Source organism: Aphelocoma coerulescens, unplaced genomic scaffold, assembly GCF_041296385.1.
Source record: "Aphelocoma coerulescens isolate FSJ_1873_10779 unplaced genomic scaffold, UR_Acoe_1.0 HiC_scaffold_390, whole genome shotgun sequence".
Taxonomy (NCBI): Eukaryota; Metazoa; Chordata; class Aves; order Passeriformes; family Corvidae; genus Aphelocoma; species Aphelocoma coerulescens.
The window spans coordinates 36,594-53,116 of NW_027183734.1; the positions used below are offsets into that span (position 1 = coordinate 36,594).

The 16,523-nt window shown below is 55.5% G+C and overlaps 1 protein-coding gene across 6 annotated transcripts in view; it reads left to right on the top strand.

Annotated features, from left to right (window-relative positions):
- Nucleotides 1–16,523, top strand: part of LOC138101678 (transcription factor 4) — an 84,823-nt gene that overhangs the window by 35,520 nt on the left and 32,780 nt on the right. For 3 of the 6 annotated variants that reach the window (XM_068999457.1, XM_068999452.1, XM_068999455.1), the window contains exons 4-8: nucleotides 1,110–1,242; nucleotides 1,759–1,826; nucleotides 2,532–2,610; nucleotides 3,992–4,068; nucleotides 11,032–11,235. In XM_068999457.1, the coding sequence (XP_068855558.1) occupies nucleotides 1,110–1,242; nucleotides 1,759–1,826; nucleotides 2,532–2,610; nucleotides 3,992–4,068; nucleotides 11,032–11,235 (561 nt within the window). The remainder of the gene's footprint in view (nucleotides 1–1,109; nucleotides 1,243–1,758; nucleotides 1,827–2,531; nucleotides 2,611–3,991; nucleotides 4,069–11,031; nucleotides 11,236–16,523) is intronic. The other 3 variants (XM_068999454.1, XM_068999456.1, XM_068999453.1) reach the window with 2 other exon arrangements.

The following is a 16,523-nucleotide window of genomic DNA, read 5'->3' on the forward strand; positions in this document are numbered from 1 at the left end:
TCCCAGACTGGGCCATTCCCAGTTTGCATTCCCATCCCAAATTGTTCCATTCCCAGTCCCCTCTGCATTCCCACCCCGAACTCTGCCATTCCCAGTTCCCTCTGCATTCCCATCCCAAACTGGGCCATTCCCAGTTTGCATTCCCATCCCAACCTGTGCCATTCCCAGTTTGCATTCCCATCGCAGACTGTGCCATTCCCAGTTTGCATTCCCATCCCAAATTGTTCCATTCCCAGTTTCCCTCTGCATTCCCACCCCGAATTGTGCCATTCCCAGTTCCCTCTGCATTCCCATCCCAAACTGGGCCATTCCCAGTTTCCCTCTGCATTCCCACCCCAAACTGGGCCATTCCCAGTTTGCATTCCCATTCCAAATTGTTCCATTCCCAGTTTCCCTCTGCATTCCCACCCTGAATTGTGCCATTCCCAGTTTGCATTCCCACCCCAAACTCTGCCATTCCCAGTTTCCCTCTGCATTCCCATCCCAAATTGTGCCATTCCCAGTTTGCATTCCCACCCCAAACTGGGCCATTCCCGGTTTGCATTCCCATCCCAAACTGGGCCATTCCCGGTTTGCATTCCCATCCCAAACTGGGCCATTCCCAGTTTGCATTCCCATCGCAGACTGTGCCATTCCCAGTTTGCATTCCCATCCCAAATTGTTCCATTCCCAGTTCCCTCTGCATTCCCATCCCAGACTGGGCCATTCCCAGTTTCCCTCTGCATTCCCATCCCAACCTGTGCCATTCCCAGTTTGCATTCCCATCCCAACCTGTGCCATTCCCAGTTTGCATTCCCACCCCAAACTGGGCCATTCCCGGTTTGCATTCCCATCCCAGACTGGGCCATTTCCAGTCCCCTCTGCATTCCCATCCCAACCTGTGCCATTCCCAGTTTCCCTCTGCATTCCCACCCCGAATTGTGCCATTCCCAGTTTGCATTCCCATCCCAAATTGTTCCATTCCCGCTTTCCCTCCGCATTCCCACCCGGCCCGTGCCAGGGCCCCTTGGCATCGCCCCGCCAGCCGAATGCCATCCCTCGAATCCCTTCCGGCAGCTCCCTTCCCTCCTCTCCACCTGCCGCCATTCCCGCTTTTCCCGCTTTTCCAGAGCTACCCCTCCCATTCCTCGGCCGACATCAACTCCAGCCTCCCGCCGATGTCCACGTTCCACCGGAGCGGCACCAACCACTACAGCGCCTCCTCGTGCACGCCGCCCGCCAACGGCACCGACTCCATCCTGGGTGAGCGTTCCCGACCCTCCGGAAAACCGGGAGAGGCCCGAAGCTCCTGCGAGCCCGGCATATTCTGGGAATGTTTCTTCCAGCTGGGAATCGGAGGGATTTGCTCTTCCCGTCGCTGCCGGCGGAAAAGGGTTGGAAGGGGATGAGCTGTTGCCGATTCCCTTTTCCCAGGAATTTGCTCTTTTCCTGCTCGGCTTTTCCAAGCGGGAATATCGGGGCTGTGCCTTTCGTTCCCTGAGGGAAGCTCTGGGTCATTTGCCGTGCTCTTCCTCCAGGGAATTCCCAAATTTCATTCCCTGCTCCCCTCATCCCTGCAAGTGTCCAAAGCCACCTGGGACCGGCGGAAAAAATGAGGCGACGCCGACATTCCCAAAGCTCTCGGCCGAGGCTGCGGGGAAAACACAAAGCCCCGGATCCCAAGGAAGGATCCGAGGGCGGCTTTTCCCCGCGGAATAAACCCGGGAGGAGCCGGGAGGATTCCGCGGGAATTCTGAGCGGGAATTCTGTGTTTCGCAGCCAACAGAGGAAGCGGAGCCGCGGGCAGCTCGCAGACCGGCGACGCGCTGGGAAAAGCCCTCGCCTCTGTAAGGAAACCCTTTGGAATTCCCGGTTTGCACCCTTCGGAATCGCAGTCGGAGTCCCCTGGGGGCGGCTGGAGTTGGCCGAGACCAGCAGCGAATCCACGGGAATGGGGAGCATCCGGGCAAAAGGGGGTTGGGACAGCTCAGGGATGGGAAGAGGGAAGGCTCGGCCCCCGTTGCCACGGGAGAGGGAGGCCGGCGCGCAGCCGCAGGATTCCTTCGGAATTTCCTGGCAGCTCCCCGTGGTTAAAGGCAGCGGTTCCCGCCTTGGGCCGGGATAACGGGAGCCCGAGTAGCCCCAAGCCCGCTCCCCTTATCCCGGCCGGCAGCGCTGCCCTTGGAGCCGGGAGCATTCGGGTATTTTCTGGGCACAGTGGGTTCCTCCGAGTTCTCATGACGCCGGTTCACGCGAGGAAGTCGAGCCGCTTACGAACGCGTCCCGGGCGATCCCTGGGGGATCACGCCAACGCCGGGAATCCCTTCCCAAGGGCAAAGCGGGCAGCTTCCTGCATCTCCTTAACGAGACCCATCTCGGCACGAAGCCTTTCGGAGCTCGGAATTCCGGGGGCTCCGTCGCAACCCGGGAGGCTTTTCGCGCCTGGCCTGCTCTCGTTTGAAATGTCGGGAATGCATAAGAATTCCAAGGTCTTTTTTTTTTTGGCATCGGGATGTGTCGGCTTTAGATTAATTGTGATTCATCTTTTGAAGATCTATTCTCCAGATCACACCAACAACAGCTTTTCATCAAATCCTTCAACTCCTGTCGGTTCTCCCCCTTCTCTCTCAGGTATTGTTCCATTCTCTTTTACTGAAGTTTTCCTAAGTGCTTGCTGGTGGTGTGGTGTTTTTTTGGTTTTTTGGTTTTTTTTTTTTTTTTGGGAAGAGATGCCGGGATGAGGTCCCGCCCGGCAGCCGTGCATCCCAAATCCCCTCAGCGGAGAGAACTTCCCGAAAGCTCGATCCGTCCTTCCCTCATTCCGGGCAGTCGGCATCGCCCGCGGCGCCACGGTTCCGAGGCGAATGCAGGGAATGTGGAGAGCAGCGAGGATTTTTATAGGATCAGGGTGGCCCAGGAATCCTGGATTGACCTTTAAAGGTCCCTTTCCAAGCCCAAGCATTCCAGGATTGCAGGATTTGGGGGATTTTTCTCGCCAGCGTTTGTAGGTTTTCCCCAAACCCGCTCGACTCGGGATCGTCCCAAGGGAACAAATCCCAAGGGAACAAACCAGGCCTTTGGGATATTCCCTGCAGTTAGAATTCCCAAGTTTTAATCCGTGAGGGTTCACCTGCTCATCCCACCCCTCTGGAAAATCCCTCTCCTCGAGGCCAAGCGTGGATCCCACCTGTGCAGAATCCCGCTGTTTGAACGGCAGGGAAAGCTGGGATCCGTCCCGGGAATCCCGGCAGGATCCCGCAGGGACGAGCCCCTCCGGGAAGGGCGCAGGACGATCCGGGAGAATCCCGCATCCGCCTCCATCCCGCAGAGCCGGCAGGTGGCACAGGGAGCTCCCGGAGCAGCTTCCCACCCGCATTTCTCCCTGATTATCCCAAACTTTAGACCGCCCAGCCCCTCCTTGCTTTTCCTTGAGGCAGGGGGAGCAATTCCCTGAGAATTGGGGGAAGAGGGCGGAAGGCAGCGCCGGCAGCCCGGCAAAGGAGCGGATCTCGGCAAGAGCTGGAAGCGTCGAGCGCTGACCTTTAAAGGTCCCTTCCAAGCCCAAGCATTCCAGGATCCCCCAGGATTTCGGGATTTGAGCCTTTATTGCCAAGATCGGCAGGTTCGCCCCCAAAGCCGCCTCGTGCCCCCCGATCGTCCCAAACGCCCGGAGCGGGGATCGGAACGAGGCCGGAGACAAAAAGATCGGCCACGAGCTCCAGCCTAGCCGGGCTCGTTCCCTGTGGGGATGCCCGGAAGATCCCAAACTACGGCCTAGATATCCATGGAAGCGTTGGGAAAAGCCTGGCTTAGCGCAGCCTGGCTTAGCACAGCCTGGCTTAGAGCAGCCCAACTCAGCGCAGCCCGGCTCAGCGCAGCCCGGCTCAGCGCAGCCCGGCTCAGCGCAGCCCGGCTTAGCCCGACCCTTGGGTGGCCTGCGGAAGTGGGCGAAAGCCGGAGGAGGGGATTTGCTGGGCCGAGTTCTAACGGTAATTCCGGTTTTACTTGTTAGCAGGAACAGCTGTTTGGTCTAGGAATGGAGGTCAAGCGTCATCATCTCCCAATTATGAAGGTCCCTTACACTCCTTGGTATGTCTTCATTAGCGCCGCGCTCGGCCGGCGGCTCTCATTAACGCAGCGCTCTTAACGACCCCCCTCGGTTGCTCGGCCTTTGCCGGTGCCGCCGGTGCCGCCTCGGAGCCTCGCGGGCGAGGGAGCGCCGGGAGCAGGAGGGACGGGAAGGGGACGATGCAGGACGGAGCGGGGTGAGGGAGGTTAGGGATCCTCATGGAGCTGGGAGTGATCCCGGAGTGAGGGGATGAGGGTCGGGGATCCTCACGGAGCTGGGAGTGATCCTGGAGTGAGGGGATGAAGGTCAGGGATCCTCATGGAATGAGGGTCAGGGATCCTCACGGAGCTGGGAGTGATCCTGGAGTGAGGGGATGAAGGTCAGGGATCCTCATGGAATGAGGGTCAGGGATCCTCACGGAGCTGGGAGTGATCCCGGAGTGAGGGGATGAAGGTCAGGGATCCTCATGGAATGAGGGTCAGGGATCCTCATGGAGCTGGGAGTGATCCCGGAGTGAGGGGATGAGGGTCAGGGATCCTCATGGAATGAGGGTCAGGGATCCTCATGGAGCTGGGAGTGATCCTGGAGTGAGGGGATGAAGGTCAGGGATCCTCACGGAGCTGGGAGTGATCCCAGAGTGAGGGGATGAGGGTCGGGGATCCTCATGGAATGAGGGTCAGGGATCCTCACGGAGCTGGGAGTGATCCCGGAGTGAGGGGATGAGGGTGAGGGATCCTCATGGAGCTGGGAGTGGTCCCGGAGTGAGGGGATGAGGGTCAGGGATCCTCATGGAATGAGGGTCAGGGATCCTCACGGAGCTGGGAGTGATCCCGGAGTGAGGGGATGAGGGTCAGGGATCCTCATGGAGCTGGGAGTGATCCCGGAGTGAGGGGATGAGGGTCAGGGATCCTCATGGAGCTGGGAGTGATCCCGGAGTGAGGGGATGAGGGTCAGGGATCCTCATGGAATGAGGAGATGAAGATCAGGGATCCCATGGAATGAGGGTCAGGGATCCCATGGAATGAGGAGATGAAGGTCAGGGATCCCTTGGAATGAAGGTCAGGGATCCCATGGAGTGAGGAGATGAAGGTCAGGGATCCCTTGGAATGAAGGTCAGGGATCCCTTGGAATGAAGGTCAGGGATCCCATGGAATGAGGATCAGGGATCCCATGGAATGAAGGTCAGGGATCCCATGGAATGAGGATCAGGGATCCCATGGAATGAAGGTCAGGGATCCCATGGAATGAGGATCAGGGATCCCATGGAATGCTGGAGGTGATGGCCTCTCCGCCGGCAGTTCCGGTGGCCCAAGCGTCCCTGGCTGGGATGTGGCTGGCATTTGGAGCCTCCGGTGTCCTGGTGGCCTCCTGGCCACCTCGTGGTCTCGGTGGGAAGAGTCGGGAATTTGCCGGAATTCGGGATCAGCCTGGACTGCTCTTGCAGGGAAATCCTAATCCCGATGGATCCCAGAGATCTCCAGCCTTTCCCACCAACATCCGGGGCCTGCCGGGGGCTTGGGAGAGCGGTGGGAAGATGGTGGAGATCTCGGCTGAGGAGCTCCAGGATCTGTGTCCCATTGGAATGGTCCTGTGGAGATCCCGGGATCTCCATTCCCTGGGAATGGTCCTGTGGAGATCCCGGGATCTCCATTCCCTGGGAATGGTCCTGTGGAGGTTCTCCCTGGGAATGGTCCTGTGGAGATCCTGGGATCTCCATCCCTTGGGAATGGTCCTGTGGAGATCCCCAGGTTCTCCATCCCTTGGGAATGGTCCTGTGGAGATCCCGGGATCTCCATCCCTTGGGAATGCTCCTGTTGAGGTTCTCCATCCCTTGGGAATGCTCCTGTGGAGATCCCGGGATCTCCATCCCTTGGGAATGGTCCTGTGGAGATCCCAGGATCCCCATTCCCTGGGAATGCTCCTGTTGAGGTTCTCCATCCCTTGGGAATGGTCCTGTGGAGGTTCTCCAGGATCTCCATCCCTTGGGAATGGTCCTGTGGAGATCCCGGGATCTCCATCCCTTGGGAATGGTCCTGTGGAGGTTCTCCCTGGGAATGGTCCTGTGGAGATCCTGGGATCTCCATCCCTTGGGAATGGTCCTGTGGAGGTTCTCCCTGGGAATGGTCCTGTGGAGATCCCAGTTTCTCCATCCCTTGGGAATGGTCCTGAGGAGATCCCAGTTTCTCCATCCCTTGGGAATGGTCCTGTGGAGATCCCGGGATCTCCATCCCTTGGGAATGCTCCTGTTGAGGTTCTCCATCCCTTGGGAATGCTCCTGTGGAGATCCCGGGATCTCCATCCCTTGGGAATGGTCCTGTGGAGATCCCAGGATCCCCATTCCCTGGGAATGCTCCTGTTGAGGTTCTCCATCCCTTGGGAATGGTCCTGTGGAGGTTCTCCAGGATCTCCATCCCTTGGGAATGGTCCTGTGGAGATCCCGGGATCTCCATCCCTTGGGAATGGTCCTGTGGAGGTTCTCCCTGGGAATGGTCCTGTGGAGATCCTGGGATCTCCATCCCTTGGGAATGGTCCTGTGGAGGTTCTCCATCCCTTGGGAATGGTCCTGTGGAGGTTCTCCATCCCTTGGGAATGGTCCTGTGGAGGTTCTCCAGGTCCTCCATCCCTTGGGAATGGTCCTGTGGAGATCCCGGGATCTCCATTCCCTGGGAATGCTCCTGTTGAGGTTCTCCATCCCTTGGGAATGGTCCTGTGGAGGTTCTCCAGGATCTCCATCCCTTGGGAATGATCCTGTGGAGGTTCTCCAGCTTCTCCATCCCTTGGGAATGGTCCTGTGGAGGTTCTCCAGGTTCTTCATCCCTTGGGAATGGTCCTGTGGAGATCCCAGGATCCCCATTCCCTGGGAATGCTCCTGTTGAGGTTCTCCATCCCTTGGGAATGGTCCTGTGGAGATCCCGGGATCTCCATCCCTTGGGAATGGTCCTGTGGAGATCCCAGGATCCCCATTCCCTGGGAATGCTCCTGTTGAGGTTCTCCATCCCTTGGGAATGGTCCTGTGGAGGTTCTCCAGGTCCTCCATCCCTTGGGAATGGTCCTGTGGAGGTTCTCCAGGATCTCCATCCCTTGGGAATGGTCCTGTGGAGATCCCGGGATCTCCATCCCTTGGGAATGGTCCTGTGGAGGTTCTCCAGGTCCTCCATCCCTTGGGAATGGTCCTGTGGAGATCCCGGGATCTCCATTCCCTGGGAATGCTCCTGTTGAGGTTCTCCATCCCTTGGGAATGGTCCTGTGGAGGTTCTCCAGGATCTCCATCCCTTGGGAATGATCCTGTGGAGGTTCTCCAGCTTCTCCATCCCTTGGGAATGGTCCTGTGGAGGTTCTCCAGGTTCTTCATCCCTTGGGAATGGTCCTGTGGAGATCCCAGGATCCCCATTCCCTGGGAATGCTCCTGTTGAGGTTCTCCATCCCTTGGGAATGGTCCTGTGGAGATCCCGAGATCTCCATTCCCTGGGAATGCTCCTGTTGAGGTTCTCCATCCCTTGGGAATGGTCCTGTGGAGGTTCTCCAGGATCTCCATCCCTTGGGAATGATCCTGTGGAGGTTCTCCAGCTTCTCCATCCCTTGGGAATGGTCCTGTGGAGATCCCGGGATCTCCATTCCCTGGGAATGCTCCTGTTGAGGTTCTCCATCCCTTGGGAATGGTCCTGTGGAGGTTCTCCAGGATCTCCATCCCTTGGGAATGATCCTGTGGAGGTTCTCCAGGTCCTCCATCCCTTGGGAATGGTCCTGTGGAGATCCCGGGATCTCCATTCCCTGGGAATGCTCCTGTTGAGGTTCTCCATCCCTTGGGAATGGTCCTGTGGAGGTTCTCCAGGATCTCCATCCCTTGGGAATGATCCTGTGGAGGTTCTCCAGCTTCTCCATCCCTTGGGAATGGTCCTGTGGAGGTTCTCCAGGTTCTTCATCCCTTGGGAATGGTCCTGTGGAGATCCCAGGATCCCCATTCCCTGGGAATGCTCCTGTTGAGGTTCTCCATCCCTTGGGAATGGTCCTGTGGAGATCCCGGGATCTCCATTCCCTGGGAATGGTCCTGTGGAGATCCTGGGATCTCCATCCCTTGGGAATGGTCCTGTGGAGATCCCGGGATCTCCATCCCTTGGGAATGCTCCTGTGGAGGTTCTCCATGATCTCCGTCCCTTGGGGATGCTCCTGCTGAGGTTCCCCATCCCACGGGAATTCTCCCCGTAGGACCCCCCGCAGGAGCCGCCGGCTCCTCTCCCTCTGCGTCCGTGCGATCCCGGGATCAGCTGGCGGGGGGTGGGGGTGGGGGTGGGGAGGAAAAGGGCGCTCGGAGCCGAACCGCGACGGAAACTCGGATTCATTCCTCTCCTTCCGCTCCTTTTTTTTTTTTTTGCTGTTCTTCGGGTTCTTGTTGGTTGCCGTTGCCGGGTTCGGAATGCCGGGTTCGGAATGCCGGGTTCGGGATGCCGGGTTCGGAATTCCGGGTTCGGGATGCCGGGTTCGGAATGCCGGGTTTGGGATGCCGGGTTCGGGATGCCGGGTTCGGAATTCCGGGTTCGGGATGCCGGGTTCGGAATGCCGGGTTCGGAATGCCGGGTTCGGAATTCCGGGCTCAGGATGCCAGGTTCAGGATGCCGGGTTCGGAATGCCGGGTTCGGGATGCCGGGTTCGGAATTCCAGGTTCGGGATGCCGGGTTCGGAATGCCGGGTTCGGAATTCCGGGTTCGGGATGCCGGGTTTGGAATGCCGGGTTCGGAATGCCGGGTTCGGAATTCCGGCTTCAATCCCGCTTCCGTTCCGACCTCGCGCAAACTCTGCCCAGACCTCGAGGGCTCCGCTGGCCCGGCCCGATTTCCGTTCATGAGGAATCGTTGAACCTGTTCTGCCCATGAAAATCCAAGCTGCCCCTCGTGTTCCCCGTCCCGAAGCGCGGCCTTAGGGAAGCAAGAATTCCTTAAAAATAAACGGGAGAGGGGGAGGGAGGGCGGGGCAGGGAGGGGGAAGGGAGGGAAAATCCCCAGGGAAGTCGAAGGATCCTAAAGATCAAACCCTGAAGGTTCTGTCCCAAGGGTTCCATCAGTCCCAAGGGTTCCATCCCGAGGGTTCAATCCCGAGGGTTCAATCCCAAAGGTTCAATCCCAAGGGTTCAATCTCAAAGGTTCAATCCCAAGGGTTCAATCCCAAGGGTTCAATCCCGAGGGTTCAGTCCTGAGGGTTCAATCCCAAGGGTTCAATCCCGAGGGTTCAATCCCGAGGGTTCAATCCCGAGGGTTCAATCCCGAGGGTTCAGTCCTGAGGGTTCAATCCCAAGGGTTCAATCCTGAGGGTTCAATCCCAAGGGTTCAATCCCAAAGGTTCAATCCCAGGGGTTCAATCCCATGGATTCCATCCTGAGGGTTCCATCCCGAGGGTTCAATCCTGAGGGTTCAATCCCAAAGGTTCAATCCCAAGGGTTCAATCCCGAGGGTTCAATCCCGAGGGTTCAGTCCTGAGGGTTCAATCCCAAGGGTTCAATCCTGAGGGTTCAATCCCAAGGGTTCAATCCCAAAGGTTCAATCCTGAGGGTTCAATCCCGAGGGTTCAATCCCATGGATTCAACCCCTGAGGATTCAATCCCGAGGGTTCAATCCCAAAGGTTCAATCCCAAAGGTTCAATCCCGAGGGTTCAGTCCTGAGGGTTCCATCCTGAGGGTTCAATCCCGAGGGTTCAATCCCAAGGATTCAATCCCATAGATTCCATCCTGAGGGTTCAGTCCCGAGGGTTCAATCCCGAGGATTCAATCCCATAGATTCCATCCTGAGGGTTCAATCCCGAGGGTTCAATCCTGAGGATTCAATCCCATGGATTCAACCCCTGAGGATTCAATCCCGAGGATTCAATCCCGAGGATTCAACCCCGATGATTCAATCCCGAGGGTTCAATCCCACGGATTCACCCCTAAGGATTCAACCCCGAGGGTTCGACCCCACGGGTTTGATCCCACGGATTCACCCCTAAGGATTCACCCCTAAGGATTCAACCCCAAGGATTCCATCCCAAGGATTCAACCCCAAGGGTTCAGTCCCAAGGGTTCACCCCTAAGGATTCCACCCCGAGGGTTCGATCCCGAGGATTCGACCCCAAGGGTTCAATCCCATGGATTCACCCCTAAGGATTCCACCCCGAGGGTTCGACCCCACGGGTTTGATCCCACGGATTCACCCCTAAGGATTCAACCCCAAGGATTCCATCCCATGGGTTCAATCCCATGGATTCACCCCTAAGGATTCACCCCTGAGGATTCAACCCCAAGGATTCCATCCCAAGGATTCGACCCCAAGGGTTCAATCCCACGGATTCACCCCTAAGGATTCACCCCTGAGGATTCAACCCCAAGGATTCGACCCCAAGGATTCGACCCCAAGGGTTCAATCCCACGGATTCACCCCTAAGGATTCACCCCTGAGGATTCAACCCCAAGGATTCAACCCCAAGGATTCGACCCCAAGGGTTCAATCCCAAGGGTTCACCCCTAAGGATTCACCCCTAAGGATTCAACCCTAAGGATTCAACCCCAAGGATTCCATCCCAAGGATTCAACCCCAAGGGTTCAATCCCACGGATTCACCCCTAAGGATTCACCCCTAAGGATTCCACCCTGAGGATTCGACCCCACGGGTTCAATCCCAAGGATTCAACCCCGAGGATTCCATCCCACGGGTTCAATCCCAAGGATTCACCCCTAAGGATTCCACCCTGAGGATTCGACCCCACGGGTTCAATCCCAAGGATTCAACCCCGAGGATTCCATCCCAAGGGTTCAATCCCAAGGGTTCACCCCTAAGGATTCCACCCCGAGGGTTCGACCCCACGGCTTCGATCCCGCGGATTCGACCCCGCGGGTTCGATCCCGAGCGTTCCGGCCGCCCCCGGAGCCCGCGGCGGTGGGGCTGGGCGGGGACTCCCGCCCCGCCGGCTGGGCGCCGCGCTGACGCCGGTGCCGCTTTTCCCTCCCGGCGCGCAGCAGAGCCGCATCGAGGACCGCCTGGAGCGCCTGGACGACGCCATCCACGTGCTGCGGAACCACGCGGTGGGGCCGGCGCCCGCCATGGCCGGCGCCCACGGAGACGTGCACGGGCTGCTGGGAGCCGCCCACAACGGCGCCATGGCCGGCCTGGCCTCGGGCTACGGCACCGGGCTGCTCTCGGCCAACCGGCATTCCCTGATGGTGAGCGGCCCGGCGGGGCGGGGCGGGGCGGGAGCTGCGCCCGGGGGGGGTGGGGTGGGGTGGGGTGGGGTGGGGTGGGGATGGGATGGGAGCGTCCCAGTGGGACAGGAACATCCCAGTGGTACAGCTGGAATGGGAATGGGAGTGTCCCAGTGGGACAGGAACATCCCAGTGGGACAGCTGGAATGGGAATGGGAGCGTCCCAGTGGGACAGGAACATCCCAGTGGTACAGCTGGAATGGGAATGGGAGCGTCCCAGTGGGACAGGAACATCCCAGTGGTACAGCTGGAATGGGAATGGGAGTGTCCCAGTGGGACAGGAATATCCCAGTGGTACAGCTGGAATGGGAATGGGAGCGTCCCAGTGGGACAGGAACATCCCAGTGGGAGCTGGAATGGGAATGGAAATGGGAGTGTCCCAGTGGGACAGGAACATCCCAGTGGGAGCTGGAATGGGAATGGGAGCGTCGCAGTGGGACAGGAACATCCCAGTGGTACAGCTGGAATGGGAATGGGAGCGTCCCAGTGGGACAGGAACATCCCAGTGGTACAGCTGGAATGGGAATGGGAATGGGAATGGGAATGGGAGTGTCCCAGTGGGACAGGAACATCCCAGTGGTACAGCTGGAATGGGAATGGGAATGGGAATGGGAATGGGAGTGTCCCAGTGGGACAGGAACATCCCAGTGGGACAGCTGGAATGGGAATGGGAATGGGAATGGGAATGGGAATGGGAATGGGAATGGGAATGGGAATGGGAATGGGAGTGTCCCAGTGGGACAGGAACATCCCAGTGGGAGCTGCTCCGTGGGGTGGGGTGGGGATGGGAGTGTCCCAGTGGGACAGCTGGAATGGGAATGGGAGTGTCCCAGTGGGACAGGAACATCCCAGTGGTACAGCTGGAATGGGAATGGGAGTGTCCCAGTGGGACAGGAACATCCCAGTGGTACAGCTGGAATGGGAATGGGAATGGGAATGAGAGTGTCCCAGTGGGACAGGAACATCCCAGTGGGAGCTGGAATGAGATTGGGAGTGTCCCAGTGGGACAGGAACATCCCAGTGGTACAGCTGGAATGGGAATGGGAGTGTCCCAGTGGGACAGGAACATCCCAGTGGGACAGCTGGAATGGGAATGGGAACGTCCCAGTGGGACAGGAATATCCCAGTGGTACAGCTGGAATGGGAATGGGAATGGGAATGGGAATGGGAATGGGAGTGTCCCAGTGGGACAGGAACATCCCAGTGGGACAGCTGGAATGGGAATGGGAGTGTCCCAGTGGGACAGGAACATCCCAGTGGGAGCTGGAATGGGAAAGGGAATGGGAATGGGAGTGTCCCAGTGGGACAGGAATATCCCAGTGGGAGCTGGAGTGGCAATGGGAATGGGAATGGGAATGGGATTGGGAATGGGAATGGGATTGGGAATGGGAATGGGAATGGGAATGGGAATGGGAATGGGAGTGGGATTGGGATTGGGAACATGCCAGTGGGACAGCTGGAATGGCAATGGGAATGGGATTGGGGTTGGGATTGGGACTGGGTTTGGGATTGGGACTGGGATTGGGAACGTGCCTCTGGGACAGCTGGAATGGGATTGGGACTGGGATTGGGATTGGGATTGGGTTTGGCATTGGGACTGGGACTGGGACTGGGATTGGGACTGAGACTGGCATTGGGATTGGGACAGGGATTGGGATTGGGACGGAGATTGGGATTGAGACTGGGACTGGGATTGGGATTGGGATTGGGACTGGGATAAGGACTGAGATTGGCATTGGGATTGGGACTGGGATTGGGAATGGGGTTGGGATTGGGAATGGGGTTGGGATTGGGACCGTGCCTTTGGGACAGCTGGAATGGGATTGAGATTGAGATTGGGATTGGGATTGGGACTGGGACTGAGACTGGGACTGGGATTGAGACTAGGACTGGGATTGGGACTGTGCCTCTGGGACAGCTGGAATGGGATTTGGATTGGGATTGGGACTGAGATTGGCATTGGGATTGGGACTGGGATTGGGATTGGGAATGGGGTTGCGACTGAGACTGGGATTGAGACTGGGACTGGGATTGCGATTGGGACTGGGATAAGGACTGAGATTGGCATTGGGATTGGGATTGGGACTGGGACTGGGACTGAGATTGGGATTGGGACTGGGACTGGGATTGGGATTGGGACTGGGATTGGGACTGGGACTGGGATTGGGACTGAGATTGGGATTGGGAATGGGGTTGGGATTGGGACTGGCATTGGGATTGGGACTGAGATTGGGATTGTGATTGGGACTGAGACTGGCATTGGGATTGGGACTGGGATTGGGATTGAGACTAGGACTGGGATCGGGATTGGGACTGGGATTGGCATTGAGATTGGGATTGAGATTGGGGCTGAGATTGGGATTGGGAATGGGTTTGGGATCGGGAATGGGGTTGGGATTGGGACCGTGCCTCTGGGACAGCTGGAATGGGATTGAGATTAGGATTGGCATTGGGATTGGGACTGGGATTGGGATTGGGATTGGGACTGGGATTGGGACTGTGACTGGGATTGGGATTGGGACTGGGACTGGGATTGGGACTGGGACTGAGTTTGGGATTGGGACTGGGACTGGGATTGGGATTGGGACTGGGACTGGGACTGGGATTGGGATTGGGACTGAGATTGGGATTGGGATTGGGACTGGGACTGGGACTGGGATTGCGATTGGGACTGGGACTGGGATTGGGATTGGGACTGGGATTGGGACTGGGACTGGGATTGGGACTGAGATTGGGATTGGGAATGGGGTTGGGATTGGGACTGGCATTGGGATTGGGACTGAGATTGGGATTGTGATTGGGACTGAGACTGGCATTGGGATTGGGACTGGGATTGGGATTGAGACTAGGACTGGGATCGGGATTGGGACTGGGATTGGCATTGAGATTGGGATTGAGATTGGGGCTGAGATTGGGATTGGGAATGGGTTTGGGATCGGGAATGGGGTTGGGATTGGGACCGTGCCTCTGGGACAGCTGGAATGGGATTGAGATTAGGATTGGGACTGGGATTGGGATTGGGATTGGGACTGGGATTGGGACTGTGACTGGGATTGGGACTGTGACTGGGATTGGGACTGGGACTGGGACAGAGTTTGAGACTGAGACTGGGACAGGGACTGGGATTGGGACTGGGACTGAGACTGGGACTGGGACTGAGACTGAGATTGGGATTGGGATTGGGATTGGGACTGGGACAGGGACAGGGACTGGGACAGGGACAGGGACAGGGACTGGGACTGGGACTGGGACTGGGACTGGGACAGGGACAGGGACTGGGACTGGGACTGGGACTGGGACAGGGACAGGGACTGGGATTGGGACTGTGACTGGGATTGGGACTGTGACTGGGACTGGGACTGTGACTGGGATTGGGACTGGGACAGGGACAGGGACTGGGACTGGGACTGGGACAGGGACTGGGACTGGGACTGGGACTGGGATTGGGACTGGGACTGGGACTGGGACTGGGATTGGGACTGGGACTAGGATTGGGACTGGGACTAGGATTGGGACTGGGACTAGGATTGGGACTGTGACTGGGACTGGGACTGGGACTGGGACAGGGACTGGGACAGGGCTGCCTTTCCACGGAGCGGCCGCGGTGCCTTTCCCAGCCCCCGCCCCAGCGGAATTCCCCCTTCCCGCTTTCCCCCATCCCGCTGCATCCCCGTGCATTGATCCCATGGATCGATCGGCTTCTCCTGCTGCCGCCCACCCCATTGCCGCTTCCACTCTCGCCTTGATCCCCCTTTTTTTCCCTTTGGAATTCTTCATTGATCCCATTTTTCCTTTGGAATTCTTCATTGATCCCTTTTCCTCCCTTTGGAATTCTTCATTGATCCCTTTTTTTCCTTTGGAATTCTTCATTGATCCCATTTCCTCCCTTTGGAATTCTTTATCCCATTTTTCCCTTTAGAATTCTTTCTTTATTCCCATTTTTTTTTCCTTTAGAATTCTTTCTTTATTTCATTTTTTCCCCTTTGGAATTCTTTCTTTATCTTATTTTCTCCCTTTGGAATTATTTATTTCATTTTTTTCCTTTGGAATTCTTCATTGATCCCATTTTTTTTCCTTTGGAATTCTTTCTTTATTCCCATTTTTTTTCCTTTGGAATTCTTTCTTTATTCCCTTTTTTTTTCCTTTGGAATTCTTCATTGATCCCATTTCCTCCCTTTGGAATTCTTTATTGCATCTTTCCCTTTGGAATTCTTTCTTTATTCCCATTTTTTTTTCCTTTGGAATTCTTCATTTATTCCCATTTTTTCCCTTTAGAATTCTTTCTTTATTCCCTTTTTTTTCCCTTTGGAATTCTTTATTGCATTTTTCCCTTTGGAATTCTTCATTGATCCCATTTTTTTTTCCTTTGGAATTCTTTCTTTATTCCCTTTTTTTTTCCTTTGGAATTCTTCATTGATCCCATTTCCTCCCTTTGGAATTCTTTATTGCATCTTTCCCTTTGGAATTCTTTCTTTATTCCCATTTTTTTTTCCTTTGGAATTCTTCATTTATTCCCATTTTTTCCCTTTAGAATTCTTTATTTATTCCCATTTTTTTTCCTTTAGAATTCTTTCTTTATTTCATTTTTTCCCTTTGGAATTCTTTCTTTATTCCCATTTTTTTCCTTTGGAATTCTTTCTTTATCCCATTTTTTCCCTTTAGAATTCTTTCTTTGTTTCATTTTTTCCCCTTTGGAATTCTTTCTTTATTCCCATTTCCTCCCTTTGGAATTCTTTATTCCCATTTTTTCCTTTGGAATTCTTTCTTTATTCCCTTTTTTTTCCCTTTGGAATTCTTTATCCCATTTTTTCCTTTAGAATTCTGTCTTTATTCCCATTTTTCCCTTTAGAATTCTTTCTTTATTTCATTTTTTCCCCTTTGGAATTCTTTCTTTATCTTATTTTCTCCCTTTGGAATTATTTATTTCATGTTTTTCCTTTGGAATTCTTCATTGATCCCATTTTTTCCTTTGGAGTTCTTCATTGATCCCATTTCCTCCCTTTGGAATTCTTTATTGCATTTTTTTCCTTTGGAATTCTTTCCTTATTCCCATTTTTCCCTTTAGAATTCTTTATTTATCCCATTTTTTCCCTTTAGAATTCTTTCTTTATTCCCATTTATTTCCTTTGGAATTTTTTCTTTATTCCCATATTTTTCCTTTGGAATTCTTCATTTATCCCATTTTTTCCCTCTGGAATTCTTTATTGCATCTTTTCCTTTGGAATTCTTTCTTTATTCCCATTTCCTCC